Source organism: Sparus aurata, chromosome 16, assembly GCF_900880675.1.
Source record: "Sparus aurata chromosome 16, fSpaAur1.1, whole genome shotgun sequence".
In the NCBI taxonomy this organism is placed as follows: Eukaryota; Metazoa; Chordata; class Actinopteri; order Spariformes; family Sparidae; genus Sparus; species Sparus aurata.
The window spans coordinates 2,100,263-2,117,222 of NC_044202.1; the positions used below are offsets into that span (position 1 = coordinate 2,100,263).

General features: G+C 38.5%; 1 protein-coding gene across 3 annotated transcripts; it reads left to right on the forward strand.

The window, feature by feature from the left end:
* Window positions 1–2,104: 2,104 nt before the first annotated feature.
* Window positions 2,105–10,777, forward strand: LOC115597487 (C-C chemokine receptor type 6-like). Of its 3 annotated transcripts, XR_003987109.1 has the most exons (6): window positions 2,132–2,194; window positions 8,880–9,003; window positions 9,108–9,176; window positions 9,878–9,920; window positions 10,088–10,144; window positions 10,242–10,777. XR_003987109.1 is itself a non-coding variant. In XM_030443418.1 (2 exons), the coding sequence occupies exon 2, from the start codon at window positions 3,644–3,646 to the stop codon at window positions 4,745–4,747; it is 1,104 nt and encodes a 367-aa protein (XP_030299278.1). In that variant the 5' UTR covers window positions 2,105–2,194; window positions 3,624–3,643; the 3' UTR covers window positions 4,748–5,467. The 3 variants fall into 3 exon arrangements, 2 of the variants coding, with proteins under 2 accessions (XP_030299278.1, XP_030299279.1); XM_030443418.1 differs by lacking the exons at window positions 8,880–9,003; window positions 9,108–9,176; window positions 9,878–9,920; window positions 10,088–10,144; window positions 10,242–10,777 and adding an exon at window positions 3,624–5,467 and having other exon boundaries at window positions 2,105–2,194; XM_030443419.1 differs by lacking the exons at window positions 8,880–9,003; window positions 9,108–9,176; window positions 9,878–9,920; window positions 10,088–10,144; window positions 10,242–10,777 and adding an exon at window positions 3,627–5,467 and having other exon boundaries at window positions 2,126–2,194.
* Window positions 10,778–16,960: the final 6,183 nt, after the last annotated feature.

Sequence of the window (16,960 nt, forward strand, 5' to 3'; positions counted from 1 at the left end):
GAAAATGGCGTGTTCCAAGTTCACCACTAAAAGAAAAGTACACAGTGAAAATCAGCAATTCAAAGAAGAATGGACTGAAACATTTGCATTCATTCTCCCTCCGACCAGCACAAGACCCATGTGCTTTATATGCCAGGAGACTATAGCTGTGATGAAGATTTCCAATTTGAAACGGCATTATGAAATGTCTCCAAGCATAGGAATTTTAATAAAGACATTTACTCAAAATTTAGAGATAAGAACAACAAAAATAAATGCACTGAAATCTGTCATATACATTCTTTCACACACTTGTTGAAATACATTGATTAAGGCGTGAACATCATTTCCTTGTTATGCTAGAATAATGTAATAATTGATGTTAAAGTGAGAAGTCAAATCAGAGGCAACAGCAAGATGTTGCTGAACTTTTCTGGTGTCTACTTGGTGTTTCTGACAGGCTTCATACTGAAACTGATGGATAAGTAATACAAGCTTTAAAAAACAGATTACATACACATTGTGAGAGACAGAAATAAGATGATTTCAAGTGTGTGTGTGTGTTTCTTTCTTCCAGAGTCTCTGTGGAAAATCAGCATTGTGCCTCTACTGAGAGTGACGGACGAGATGGTCACACTGAAGAGTTAAAAGAGGGAAAGTTCTCTTTTAAAAAGATGTAAGTTTGAACTAATCATCACATTATTATAGTGGTTATTAATACATAACTTTCACTGAGTATTAAAAGTTAGGAACATTTTGAACAGTCACATACAGAACCTCTGCTGTCTTCTTCTACACTTTATCATATTATCAAGTAACATAACTTACAGTCACATCATAATAATGATTATTACTCACTGCAGGGTGGGAGATGCTGTCAGACGCCTTGTCAGGAGGGTTTCAAAGAACACGAGGAGATGTAAAGGTGAGTATTTACAGTCTTCAGACTGTGAGTCAAACTTCTCACATTAAACAGATTAATTAAGATATGAACATCATGAAACTCTACATTTTTAGTAATACTTGCATCATTTTTTTCTGTCACTTTTATCTGGAATAGAAGTCACAACAGTGAAATCAACTTTTTCTTCCAAATCAAAATCTGTGAGAATGATTCCAGGTGATGGAACAGGAGTCCAACTGCAAAGTGTCAAGAAGTTACTTTAGAAAGAGAAATTATTCTGTACAAACAGAATTAATTTAACTGAACTTTCAGACACTCTGTGTATCCAGCAGTTATGCTTAAATGATTCTCAATGTAACTTCATATAGTGCACCTGTAGCAGCACTTGTGAAGGTGGGTCATATATTAAAACTATATGTTGTGAATGTCTTCCTTCATGCTGATGATACTAGATTACTTTACAAACAATGTAAAGATGATTTGATGTAAAAGAAGAAGATGAGAGGAGTCTCCCTGCTGCTCAGGAGTTTGTTGTCTGAGGTGATGATGGAGACATCGTGAACACAACGGAGACAATTTTCAACTTTTTATCTCCTGTTACTTTTTTTTATTCTGTAGATTTTCTTGAATGCACTTTTGATTGATGATTTCTCTGTTGCACTTTTATAATCTGTAACTTAAAATCAGTTTGCCTTATTAAAACCACATATTTCTACTTCTCTGTGTTTGATTGTTTCTATGTGAAGGATCGTACAGTCAGCCGATCAATAAGCAGAAGTGAAAAGTATTGTAGTGTTTAATCCAGAAGGTTTGTGTAAACTCAGCAGAGCTCAGAGCAGCGACACTACTGTGGACTCTGAAATAAAGAATGACTCTTTAAACTTTATATCAGGAGGAGAAGTTGACAGCTCCCAGATCAGCTGCAGGCTGGTTCACAGGATGTTACTGCATGTAAATAAACTCCCTCACTCTCTGGTCATAGTATCATTGTTCCTAACACATCCTCTTTATTTGTACACTGTGACTTTTCAGCATTACTATCAGAAGACAGACAATAAGGACAGATGAATTAAAGGCTTCTGATTAAAGTTATTATCTCATAAAAACCTGCACACACGATAGAAAATATTACATGATGGGATTTTAGGGACACGATAGAAGACGAAAGAGGAAACACACAACACGTGTTCTTCCTGTTGTTGTTTCAGAGACGTCCCTCTTTATTATTGTGGTTGCTGGTCACAAGAAAAGCTGCTGCAGATAGTTTCACTTTTGTGTCTTCGTGAGACGCAGTTCTTTCACCATCTAAAGGTATTGTAACACATGCTTTATATATTTTAATTGAATTTGAACAATGCAAAAAAAGTAGGCTGTGTGTCTTCTAAGAGTGGATTTAGTTCAAGTTAAAAGTTTTATAATAAAGACCAGGATATGATTCTCATGTGAAATACTTCTGAAAAACTTTATTTGGAACTTTTGCTGAAGTTGACAACATTAATTCATGGAAGAGGAATCTTACAGGAGTGTAAAGTGAGCAGAGAAGCTGCATGAGGGTTGTAAACTCTGTTTAGAAGTTAGGACTTGAATAAATGCCACACTGCGTTCACCAACCAGCACCTCGAACAGTCTGATTAACATTTTGCATCTCGTTTAATTTGTAAAAACCAATGACTCAGTTTTTATATAAGATTATCTGATGGATTATACTGAGCTGTAATCTGTAGTCCTGAACCCAGACGTCAGTTAGCATGTTAGCATGTTAGCACCTCACACATCTGTGAGTTTGTTTAATGTGTATTCAGTTAAATGTGTGTAATAAGGTGTGTGGTCACCACAGGCTGAACATATTTACAGGTTTCATTCATCATTAAATGTCCCACAGTTTAATTCTGAAGCTCTTCATGTGTTAAAAACAGTTAGCGGTTGCTAACGAGTGTCTGAATGAGACTACAGAGGTTGTCGGGGACATTAAACGTCCTCACAGCGAACACGGAGACTCATCTACTCACTAGTCTGTCTTTACAGGCCACTTTAGTTACACACTGTTCTAACTCTGACTTTACAACTTGTACATTGATCAGTTTATAGAAAACCTGGATAGTAACTTTGCAGTAAGACTGTTTATGGTGGTGACACTTAAGTCATGTGACCGTGATGTCGTCTGTTTGTAGCCTAACATTAGCTTCTTACTGCTACACAGTTAATTTAGTTTCACACATCACAGAGTGGAGTTCATCTGTGGAGATTATCTGGAGGATCAGAACCTGGAAGGACCAGAACCTGGAAGGATCAGAACCTGGAAGGACCAGAACCTGGAAGGACCAGAACCTGTGCACCAGAACCTTGAAACACAGTCTTGCTGTCTGGTTCTGTTCAGCTTCCTGTTTTGTGCCTTTCGCTGCTAACGTTAGCTCGCGCTGTGGATGCTCAGTTCACCGCTGGAAATGTTCTCCTCCACTCGTCCTGATTTTTAACCTTTCATTTCACTGATGTATTGAAAGTCACCACGTCGCAGGCAGAAACAAACACATAACGTGAAAGACAACACTCCTCTTTAAATAACATTTCAGTTCAGTCAATCATTTAAAGTTCAGCAGCAGTTTAATCGAGCATCCTGAGTACTTTCAAGTATTTTCAGAAGGCTGGAGGGTGCTCATGTCACAGCAGTGGTTTCTACAGAGTCACTTCATCTTCTGTGTTCGTCACAGTTTAATGTTCTGTCTCTGTTCTTTGTTCACAGTAGAAGAAGAAGAAGAGGAAATGATGTTCAACCAATCAAATCACTCCTCACAAATCACTGATTATCAGTATTGTTACGGCTATGAAGAACTTTGTTCTCTCCAGAAGAACCAGATCATTGAGCGTTTGGTCCCATACATCTACTCCATCATCTGCATCCTGGGCTTCGTGGGCAACAGCCTGGTCATCGTCACCTGCACGTTCTACAAGAGGACAAAGTCCACAACCGACGTCTACCTGCTCAACGTGGCCATTGTGGACCTGCTGTTCGTGTTGTCGCTGCCCCTCATCCTCTACAACAAGCTGTATTCGTGGTCGATGGGGCCGCTGGCTTGCAAGCTTCTGCGCGGTTCGTACAGTGTCAACCTGTACAGCGGCATGCTGCTGCTCACCTGCATCAGCGCTGACCACTACATCGCCATCGTCCACGTCAGCCAGAGCTTCAGGCTGCGCTCGCTGTCGTACAGCCGCGTCATCTGCACCATCGTCTGGGTCTGCGCCTTACTGCTGTCTGTCCCCACCTTCTACTTCTACAACTTGTACGAGCCGGACATCAGTGGAGATTTCTTCTTCTACGACGAGGAGGAGACGAATCTGGCGCCGAGTCCTCCTCATTACGTCTGTGAGTTCATGTTCATGGACAACATCACAGCCTGGAGGACCAAGATTGCCGTCCTCAGCACCCAGCTGGCCGTGGGATTCTTCCTGCCGATGCTCATCATATTCTTCTGCCACTCCACCGTCACCGTCACCCTGAAAACCAGAAACTTCCAGCGGCACAAAAAGGTGCGGGTGGTGCTGGCCGTGATGGTGGTGTTCATCATCTGCCACCTGCCCTACAACATGACGCTGCTCTACGACACCGCCACCATGTTCCAGCTGCAGACCTGTGAAGCGTCTGACGCCCTGCATACCGCCAAAACAGTGACGCAGACCATCGCCTACCTGCACTGCTGCCTGAACCCGGTGCTGTACGCATTCTTCGGACCGTTTAGGAACCGCTTCAGGAGGATCTTCCAGGACCTGTGGAGTCGACTCTTCTCCAGGGTTTCCTCCGAGATCTACGTGTCTACTCACCGCTCGGTGGACGGATCTACTGAAAGCGGCTCGTCTTTCGCCATGTGAGGACGTCTAGTTGGTTCATCTGTGGATCTGTCTGGACCAGGAACTCCTGGAACTGAGCCTGAGGCCTGCCAGCACCTGAGGTCCGAAACCTAACCCACCTCTATAGAAATGATTCTGTTGCTTCAAGCTGAGGTTCTTAAATCTGAGGTCCTGACACAAATCTGAGGTGTTAAAGATGATTTAAAGTTTAAACTTCCGTCCATCTTTCTTTTCTGTTTCTTTCAACATATTTTATTTTGAAAAACTGAGTTTCATCTGTTTAGGACTGGAACGACCTGAGAAGGAAACATCACTCTGAACGAGTCACAGCTTCTAAACAAACTGTGGTGAAGCTGATTTAAAGTCGCGTGTCGCTGAATCTGTGAAAAAGATTGTTTACCAGCTGTTGTTCCAGAAGTCTTGTCAAAGATTTGTACCATGTAACTGTGGTAATGTAAACACCCTCGTACTGTCTGGATGATGTTGTTAGCCTGTTGCTAACACTGATGTTAGCCTGTAGATATAATAATGTAATAAAATAAAGAATACATTTTCAAACTGATCAAATAAAACATTATAAAATGATACTAATTAAAACGTTGTCGTCCTCTGCTCTTTGTTTCTTTGTTTCTCTTCCTGTAATATTGAGTTTTATATGTTTATGAATGTTCCAGTTGAAACTGATGAATATAAAGTGTATCTGTATGTGTTGCACTTTACACAATAAATGTTTTAATTAAAGTGTTTTTTCATTAATAATTAGCGATATTAAGAAACAGACTGTGTTAAAGGAGCAGTTCGTTATTTAAAACTCTAACCTTAGTTCCTGAATGTCCCACGTCCTTTTTGGTTCCTGAACCCTCCACGACTGTTATTCTGCTCTCATGTGATGTTTTCTTATCTCAGCATTGTCAAAACTTTTACTTTGGTAGGGCTCCTCTGGGAACATGTGAGCTTCCTGATGATGAACCATCAGTTCCAACAGTCGTACTCCAGTAAAAGTAAAGATATGGTGTTAAAAGTCAAACACATGAAGAGTACTCGAGTAAAAGAATTAAAGTATCTGATATTAAATGTACCTCAGTATCAAAAGTACAAGTAACTAATCCATATATTAACTTGTGTATACTGTGAACACTTTACTTCACTTTGGCTCTGACGCAGCATGTAATCTGTAAAGTAACTAGTAACTAAAGTAATCAGATAAATGGAGTGGAAGTATAAAGCAGCAGAAAAAGGAAACACAGTGTTCTGCTGCCTCCACATGTAGAAACACACGGCGGCTGGAAACAACAATCTCAGATTTCAACTCATCAGACCAAAGTTCAGATTTTGTGTTTTTTGGCCCCAAAACAAAGAAATCTTCTTGTTGTTCTTCCTCAGTAGTGGCTTCTTTGCAGCAATTTGACCATGAAGGCTGATTCACAGTGTTTTTTTGGTATAAAAAATAAAAGATGGTATATATGTATGTTATGGTTAAAAATATAGTTTTTATTTACTGCTGCTCAGAACAAAAGATGCAGTTTGTAAAATGAAAAGTGTCGAAATGTTTTATACTTCTTATTGTTCTGACTCTGTTACAGAAGTTGTTGCAACAGGTCATCAAATGTTGGACACTGTTGGCTTCAGTAAATTGGAATCTGTAATCTGGTGTCATAATAAACTTGATATTTAATGATTGTGCTTCCTGTGTTTTAAGAACGTGTTACTGATTAATAATAAGTCTTATTAACTGTAACCATGTGTAAGATCTCACATTTAGATATTAGTGTGCTGTGAGTTTTACAGTATATACGATCCTCCTTGTCTCTACAACATGTGAGGCAGCGTCCTCTCTCCTGGTCAGTGGTTATTGATCACCATTATCAAGAGAAGATTAATCAAAACATGTGATTGTAAATGTGTAAACTGTCAGCAGATCTCAGAGCAGCTAAACTACTGTGGATTCTGATTTTAGCACGAGGATAAGTTGACAGTTCCTCCACATTAAGAAGAGATCTTTAATGTTGAGTATGAAGAGGAGGAATTATTACTGCAAAACTAAAACAACAAACAAAAAACTGTCTTAATGTTTGTATTTCAAACATTGATGCATGAAATTCTGAGTGTCACTAATGTTGCAGCTGGTAAAAGTGGAGATAATTATCTTAAGGTACTTTATGTACTGCTGTGGAGTTTAACCTATAACATGCTTACTTTATTAGTTAACTTATATTAATCAATGTAGAAAAAATGTAAATAAGTAAAAGTACGTAAAGGGACGTAAAATAGGCCACTTGTAGTTGAACAACAACACAATGAAGATGGTCAAGTATTTAATTTAATTTAGCTTTATTTTATTTTGATTTATTTCAGTATATCTCATTTGTATTTCATCTTTTTTAAAATTTACCTAATTTTTTAATTTAAGTTAACTTTTTATTTCATATTTTTTCTGTTTTATTTTCTGTTTGTTTTATTTCTATTGTTTTATTTTTCCTTTTTCATTTTGTTTTATTTTATTTTATTTTATTTTATTACCATTAAAGTGTAAAAGCAGCGACCTAAAGAAGTGAGATTTTTTATCTCAAGTCCAGCTGACCCACAGGGCTGTAACACAGTAATGTTACAGGTGCATTGATACATTGACATTTAATGCTTTTATTATTTAAAGAGAGGACAGGAAGTAAGAAGAGGGACGAGACAAGAGTCACTGATACAACCTCCATAACAACATGTGATAGAAAGAAGAGAGACAGATGGAAAATATCACATTATGGCACTTTAGGGCCCCGCAGGAGACAAATAAGGTCAAATAATCAGAGATAATAATAATAATCTGTATCCTCTTTAGATAATAAACTCACTCACTCTCTGGTCATAGTATCATTGTTCCTAACACATCCTCTTTATTTGTACACTGTGACTTTTCAGCATTACTATCAGAAGACAGACAATAAGGACAGATGAATTAAAGGCTTCTGGTAAAAGTTATTATCTCATAAAAACCTGCACACACGATAGAAAATATCACATTATGGGATTTCAGGGACACGATAGAAGACGGAAGTAGAAAGTAACACATGTTGTTTTTTCTGTTAATAATTAATTTCCAGAGGACTCCAGTTATTATTGTATACTGGCTATGTCCCCAACAATGTCAATATCAAACCTACAGCCTTGGGCGTTGGTCTCAAGGAGGAGCTACAGGTAGTTTACCTTTGGTGTGTTTGTCTGGGTGTGGCACACTTCTTTCATCGTCTAAAGGTAACACATGCTTTTATATTGTTCTTGATCTTAATGTATCATTCATTTATTTAGTTATTTGATTTAATTGATGTTTAATGTTGACGACTTTGAGCTGCAGGTTTGTGGAGAAGAGCTGACGACAGAAGTCAATGATAAGTAGTCTGTGTTTCTATTAAGAGTGAATTTATTGAAGTTCAGTAGAGTAGAAGTTTTATAATAAAGACCAGGATATGATAGTCATGTGAAATGCTGTCAAAAAAGTTTATTTGGAACTTTTGCTGAAGTTGACAACATTAATTCATGGAAGAGGAATCTTACAGGAGTGTAAAGTGAGCAGAGAAGCTGCATGAGGGCTGTAAACTCTGTTTTACAAGTTAGGGCTTGAATAAATGTGACGACTCTGGAACGAGATCAGGAAGTTGCTGCCATGTTGTGTTCACTGTCGAGAGTCTGCCTGTTTGAACAAGAGTTTGCTCCTCTGCATTAGTTCTTTGTTGGAGCAACAAGAACATTTTATAGCAAAAGAAGTTTATTTTTTGACACCCTTAATGAATAAAGTAATAAGAGTTTGGAGATTTGATGAAAGCAGTTCTCTGTCATTTTCATTTTGATCCGTGATGCAGTTTGGTTGGTTGTTTGTTTTTCTTACCATCCAGCTACAGGAAATGTACATATATTTCTTTAAAACTTTATTGTATCATCTATTTATTTAATTATGTCATTTAACTTATAAATCAAACAAAGGAACAGGTCAGAATATAGTTTTTGTTGAAGTCAAAGATGTAAGATGACGTTTCTGTTTTTACATTTTTAAACATGTAACGTTGACAAGCCTGTTAAACAAGAACGCCAATATAAACATATTACTTTTTTTTCTGAATTTAAAGCTATAAAATGAAAACATTAATAACATCTGTTGATACAGCAGCAGGAGGACAGTCAGACCAACTCTGAGCTGACATAAAGATCTCTGGATCAGACTGAACGTGAATCAGAATGGATGTGGAAACAAGCGAGTCGACACCAAGTCCTGGATTAGGTGACCTAGAGTAAGTAAATATCATGTTACTTTACAGTTGTAGTATATGTGAGCTGATGTGAAAAACTTGAACTCACCGTCTGAAAAGAGCTCATGTTTGTTACTCTTTGACAGGTCAGAAGAACCCAGAATAAATTTCAAAGAATCAGGAGCAGCAGCGGGATCAGTAGTATCTACTACCAGGTAAGATTTTATCAACATGTATTCAATAACATTTCACACACACAGTTTCTACATAATGTTGTTTTGAAACCAGCCCGACCTTTGTTTGGTAATCTGCCTACTGACCAAAAGTCTGTCTACAAAGTTTTGACGGAAGCCTCACTAAGGTACCTGCCAGCAGCTACTTCCACTGGTTTGTTTCTGACATCTTGTCTGCTGCTGCTGTAGAATCAGAGCAGCAACAGAGGAGAGACAATGTGTGTGTGAATGGATAAACTGGCAGCAGTGCAGGTCAGGAGTGTGTCGGTCTGATGGCGTTCAGTCTGACAGCTCAACAGATCCTTCACTCATCAAATAAAAGAGAAATGTTCCACACTTCAACCCACAAAGACACGTGACAGGACCAAACAACAGTAATGTGGTAGCAGCTCGTGTCTTCAGCATCTTATATGAGGACAAAAATACAGAATTTACTAAACACAAAATGTGTCTGAGCGACTCTTCATCACATTTCTTCTAAAAACAGCGTCTGTCTCCAGCAGTGAGAGCCGGGCAGCTCCTGTAGTTTACTGCTGATGATTATGTGACCAGATTTAGAGCAAAACACTTGAACTCACATGTGTTTGTCGTCTTTCACTGTTGTGTTGTTGTAGTTACTGTCTCTGACACAGTGTTGTGGAATCTCTGTCTGAAAACAGCTCATGTTTGTTATGTTCTGACAGCTCAATGGGGGTCGCAATCAATTTCTGGACCATCTTCTCCCTGGTAAGCTTTTATCAACATACATTCATTAACATTTGACACACACAGAGCTCATGATATTAGTCGATAGTTTATTATATTGCATATTTTCTCTATTTTAACCACAGACAGCCCTTATTAGATTCATTCTTATGATGTAGCCTGATAACAGTGCTGTTTATTTGCTGCAGGTCAACCCTACTTCTTACTTCGGAGCAGCATTACGATGGAGTGGACGATAGTCATCAGTGAGTCTGATCTGTTTACCTCATATTTATTCTTTCACACACTTCTTAAATATATTGATGAAGCTGTTAACATCATTCAACTTTTTTTTGCCTGAAGTTAACACCTTCATTAGGTCTGTTTCTTTCACAAAGAGGGATGGGACGAATTTCCCAACCTTCCCGATGTCTATTGGTGGAGGTTGGATGGAAACCATGATGCCAGCAGCTACTTTCACTGGTTGGTTCTTGTCCACTGCTGCTGCTTTACCCTCAGAGAAATTCTTGAAATCCTAAAAATGACAATCCAAGTTTACCCAGAAGTGACTGAGGACTTTTTTAAAACTACTTTTTACTGTAATCTGATGTACTAATAAACTGAATCTTAATGATTGTGCTTCCTGTATTTTAATAACTTGTTACTCAATAATAATCAGTCTTATCAAATATATATTTTCCAAAAATCTGTGTCTAATGTTTTTCTATGTGTCTGTAAACATGTAAACCGTCAGCAGAGCTTATAGCAGCGTTACTACTGTCAATAATCTTATTTATTAAACCTATAAAATACATGCTTTATAAGCTGATTTATATTTTGTATTAATCAATGGTCAAATGTAACTGCTATTGAAGGGAATAAAAATATCAATAAATGCCTATGAAATGTAGTGTGGTATTTTATCATATGAGACTGTTTGTGGTGCTTGCTGAGACATGTGTCCACTGTCAGAGGAGATCAAGATCAGATGATTGTAGTAATAGTTTGGTATTCTGCACTTTATCCCTGAATAACCATGTTAACTAGACTCCACCATCACTAACTGTATCACCTGGAACCTGCTACCGACTGGGCCAACAACTGCTACAATGCTAAGGCTAGCAGGTGAGCTAGGCTAGGTTGAGGAAAGCTAACCGGGCCACGACAAGAAAAAAAAAAAAAGATAAAAACAAAGCACTTTAAAATGATATTCTGTAGGAACTCTGTGTATCCAGCAGTCGTGCTCGATTGAATCATAATGTAACTTCTCACCCTGATGGTTTTCATTTGATTTTCTTTGATTTTGCTGATAATCAAACTTATGTTATCAATGAAGTATCAATCATACAAATAATCAACCTGTTAAATCTTCATATAGTGCACCTGTAGCAGCACCTGGGAAAGTGGGTATTGTTTTGAAAATGACCTGTGAATGTCTTCCTTCATGCTGATGATACTAGATTACTTTACAAACAATGTAAAGATGATTTGATGTAAAAGAAGAAGATGAGAGGAGTCTCCCTGCTGCTCAGGAGTTTGTTGTCTGAGGTGATGATGGAGACATCGTGAACACAACAGAGACAATTTCAACTTTTTATCTCCTGTTACCTTTTTTGTACATCATATTTTCTTAAGTGCACTTTTGTCTGACTGGTTTATCTGTCACAGTTTTATCATTTGTAACTTAGAATCAGTTTGCCTTATTAAAACCACATAATCCTACTTGTCTGTGTTTGATTGCTTCTGTGTGAAGGATCGTACAGTCAGCCGATCAATAACCAGATGGAAGGAAGAGATCTTTAATGACACAGGAGGAATTATTACTGTCAGAAAGACCTGCTGTAATGTTGTATTTGCACCTGATTGCCTGTTTGAACACTGATGCATTAAAGCACAGGTGGAGTCTGGTGTGCAGGCTGCGCCACCTTGTGGTGGATGTTACCAGCTGCTCTTTAAAGAAAATCTGACACTGTAAGTTTTAACAGTCTGGTTGAGGTTTTTCCTCCAGGCAGTGATGTGAAGCAAAACTATTAAAACATTTTTACTCTGCTGTATTTTTTCAGTTGTGGAGGAAGTACTTAGATCTTTTACTTTAGCAAAATAATGAAACCACAGTGTAAAAACACGAGTACAAGTAAAAGTCCTGCATTCAAAATATTACTTCAGTGAACTTACTCACATCAAAATACATATTTATACTTCTATTCATTATAATTATTGTTGTATTAAAGTTCACCCCAAACTGAATTTGTTTGTGCTGGCGTGGACACGGATTGTTTTATTCTGAAAGTAACCGGATGTTGTGATGTTGTTTCGGTGTGTCACTTCCGGTCTGAGCCGCTTCAGCATCCAGCAGATAGAATCCTGATACCAACTGCCGGAAACCGCCGAGGGAGTCCGAGTCCTCGCGAGCGGCGGGAAGAAGAGTATCAGTGCATCGTTTTCATCACAACATCTAACAACAAGTCGCTACGTCACGTCTCATTCACCTGTAAGTAAACACCTCATATTATCTGACTGAACGGAAACAACCAACAGAGCCGCTGCTAGCACTGATAGCTGTCAGGCTAGCTTTGTTAGCATCCAGACATTGTTTTGAAAGTGTGTTGTGATGTTGTAACTTATTGCTGGTTAGCTAGCAGCAGCTGGCTAATGTAACATTAGATATGGCAAAGTTAAAACATCTAAATCAGTTTGTCTTATTAAAAACACATAATTCTACATATTTGTGTTTGATTCAATCAATCAATAAGCAGAAGTGAAAAGTATTGTAGTGTTTAATCCAGAAGGTTTGTGTAAACTCAGCAGAGCTCAGAGCAGCGATACTACTGTGGACTCTGAAATAAAGAATGACTCATTAAACTTTATATCAGGAGGAGAAGTTGACAGCTCCGAGATCAGCTGCAGGCTGGTTCACAGGATGTTACTGCATGTAAATAAACTCACTCATTCTCTGAGGCCTGTACTGCGAAGGGGGCTCAACATAGCAGGCTTTGTGCTCATGCTGCAGCTCAACAAAGCCCCAAGTCCCCAAACAGAGTTAAACGGTACTGCGACGGTGGTTATCAACTTACTTTGTCAAGTCCGGTTCTCTGCTTTGTGCTTTGCGCGCGTACATGTAAAAGGGGGCGTTTGACGTCATATTATTCTACTTCCGTGCGAAAATGGATCGATCCCGGGCCACATATTTTACTCAAGATGAGCAGATTCTTATTATGCAGGACTATGAAGAATTCAAAGAAACCATCAGAAAGTAACACTGTCGCCGCCAATAGAGCGAGGGAGGGCTGCTGGCAGAAAATTGCTGACGTAAATGCGTAAGTTAACAGTGATTAATATTATGATCAATATTATATTAAGCCCATAGTGTTTTAATTTCTGAAAGCTCAATATTGTGCAACTTTTACATATTAACCCTCATTAATTTAAAATATAAATAAACTGAAGCAACAACTATCTTTTTTCATTTTTGAATGATGTCTATATTGTTTTCACATTTTACTGATCTCAGTTATAGAATGCGCGTGTGTGTTTTATTGAAAGCGAGGCTGAGTGTGCGTAGGCTATAAATGATCAGTGTTTTTTTTCGTAATACTGTGTCGGGATGAACAAGTAAATGTAGCTACTGTCCCTGTACAATGGCAATAAAGACCTTTTTGACAGTGAAAATAGCTCAAGCCTGTAAGATTTGTGTTTGGGCGTACACTGCCCTACAACGGGTTGATCAGTTCATCAGTTTATTCATGGCCACATCAAAGAAATAATTAACTTTACTCATTATCTGTGACAAATAAATACTAGGTTGGCCTAATTAATATTTCATATTGCATTTTATTAAGATGTGGAAGCAGCAGTCGGACATGGAAGCAAGTTAGAGCCAAATACAGAAACATCATTCAGAGTGGTATGTAGCCAAGCTGCCCATCATTCTGTCAGTGTGTTCTTGCTCAGATTTTCTGCATCACCAACTGAATGTAAGAAGGTTCCCGTGGCAACAAAACAAAGGGCAACACAAACAGTTTGCCCGACAGTGAGCGCACAGCTTCTTCCAGTGGCATTCCTGACACTCGGCTCAATAAGTGAGCAAATGTACCGTATTCCCTCGGCTGAAAATCTATATCGCTCATAGAGAATTTCATCAGGAAATGCCAGCGGATCAGCGCGATCTGGAAGAAGCCGCTCACGTCGTAGTGCTGCCCGAATTATTCTTGCTCCCAGGTCCACCGGGTTCTCAATGAATGGTGACGCCATCTCTGAATGAGTTACACAGTGAAACAGCGGCGCTTTTATAGCCGATTTTAAGCTGAAACTCTGAACATAACCTGGTCGGGACAAGGTTATGAGCTAAGCACAAGTTACCATGGTGATCTAGCCGGGTTAAAAGAGAGCCACCTTCGTAGTACAGGGAAGCCTGGCTTTAGACTCAACATACCTCGCTAACCCACTAAACTGGCTTCTCAGTACACCCCTCTGGTCATAGTATCATTGTTCCTAACACATCCTCTTTATTTGTACACTGTGACTTTACAGCATTTCTATCTGAAGACAGACAATAAGGACAGATGAATTAAAGGCTTCTGATAAAAGTTATTATCTCATAAAAACCTGCACACACGATAGAAAATATCACATTTCATATCAATTTTAGGGACACGATCGAAGACGAAGGAAGAAACACACAACACATGTAGGCTACTTCTTGTTGTTGTTTTCAGAGACAACCCTCTTTATTTTTGTGGCTGTTGGTTTCAGGCGGAGCTGCTGCAGATAGTTTCACTTTTGTGTCTTGGTGTGACACATTTCTTTTTTTTTTTTTTTTTTTTTTTAGCACAAAATAAACAATACAACCACAAACAACCACAATAAAATAAATCAAACAAAAAGATATGACAAAGACATGCTACATATACAAGCACATACATATACACAAAGTCAAATTAAAAACACAGATGGGGGGGGGGGCAGTACTGTACCATTGCAATTCGATTGTTCATTTCATAATCATGTTCATTTCTTAATCATTTTCAAGTTAATTTACATGGAAACAGGGTAACAATGTGACTTACAGGGCTGCACAGCAAGAGTCCTCCATCATCTCAAATTTGGAACTGGAATACTTCCCAGAACTTGGTCCCAATTTATTCCAAAATTATACGCGGAATCGTTCATCATATCGGCCATTCGCTCCATTCCAAGAAGATCAAAAAATTCAAGTAACCATGTTTCTCTTGAAAAACAATTTGTCTTACGTGTCTTCCAATTCATCAATATCATTCTTTTAGCAACCAAAAAGCCTAGGCCTGCTATTTTCCTATCTCTTTTTGACCTGAGTTGTGCAGCCCTATATCCCAACAAACAAATGAGAGGACAAAGAGAAAGTTCTATCTTCAGCATAAGTGACACTGAGTGGACCACATCCTCCCAGAAGGATTTAACTGCAGGACAGTGCCACAGCATGTGGATCAGAGTTCCTACTTGACCACACCCATGCCAACAGAGGTCAGAGGAGCTGGGGTCTATTTTTTTCATTCTTGCTGGTGTGATATATGCTCTATGATGGATTTTCATTTGTATGACTCTAAATCTGACCGATTTGGACATTGCTGCAGGGTCCCTCCATATTCTTTCCCACTCTGTTGAATTTAATGAGACCCCTAAATCCTGTTCCCACTTTAACTGAGTGTGGGTATTAGGATTTGAGGAGGAGCATATTAACAATTTATATAGACCCGAGACTGTGCCTCTGTGTGATGCTAAACCTCTCAATTTACTATCTATTTCAACATTGTACTCCAAATATTCTCTTGGGAATTTTGACAGTATTGATGCTAATTGTGCATATTTTAAGAAAGCATTGGCATTTAAACTATACCTCTGTCTGAGCTCCTCAAAAGTCAAAATCAACCCATTTTCTACAATTTGTGAGATAACATTAATGTTGTGATGCTGCCATACAGGGTCTGACAATGGATTCCCTGCTGCTTTAAATGCTGCATTGTGCCATAGTGGACATGATGCTAAGGCAATCTTTGTTATTCCCAATTTTTTATGAACCTTTTTAATAATATCACATGACAGGCTGATAATACAATTGTCTATTTTTGCTAAAGCAGGATGGTACCACAGTGATGACAACGAAATTAATTTGTTCTTGTCCCTTACAATGGCTTCTTCCAACCACTCCCAACTACCTTGGATTCTATTATGTTGATATCCCCACATCAAAGGGAATCGCACATTAAATGCTAAATAATACATATACACATCTGGGATTCCCAAGCCCCCCTTATCTCTTGGCAATGATAATTTGGAGCTGTTCATTCTGGGCTTCTTTCCTTTCCACAAGAAATTGGAGAACAGTTTATTTATATTATCAAACCAAGGTTTAGATATATGTAGAGGAATGGAAGAAATCAAAAAGATTAATCTTGGTAGAATGTTCATCTTGAGCACCTCGGCTCTGCCCCAAAGGACAAAGGCAGGTTAGACCACCTTTTAAGATCTTCCTTTATGGAATTTACCAAAGGTTGAGCATTTAATTCAAACATTTTACTGATAGGTGTACTAATCTTAATGCCCAAATATTTCATCCCCTCTCTTTTCCATATAAACGGAGCGGATCCCAGATCTGTAATGTATGTACAATGATTTAAGGGTATGGTTTCACTTTTGCTCCAATTTATTTTATAGCCTGACAGACTTCCAAATGTTTTTATAATTTCCAATACTCTAGGGATTGAGCACGATGGCTTTGACAAAGTCAACAAAATATCATCTGCATACATATTAAGTTTGAAATCATAACCCCCAATTGAAACACCAGTAATATTTCTTTCCATCCTTATTGTACAAGCAAGAGGCTCTAATGCCAAGATAAATAATAGTGGAGATAGAGGGCAGCCTTGTCTTGTAGAGCGATAAAGTTGAAATGGTGCTGAAATTATATTATTGCTCTTAACTGCTGACACGGGTTCATGATACAGAGCTCTGATCCACTGTAAGCATCTTGGACCAAAACCATATCTGGACAGAGTGTAAAACAAGTACTGCCATTCAATGCGGTCAAATGCTTTCTCCGCATC

What these genes read in the sequence shown, in the direction of transcription:
- LOC115597487 (XM_030443418.1), top strand. Translation starts at nt 3,644, where the DNA reads ATGATGTTCAACCAATCAAATCACTCCTCACAAATCACTGATTATCAG.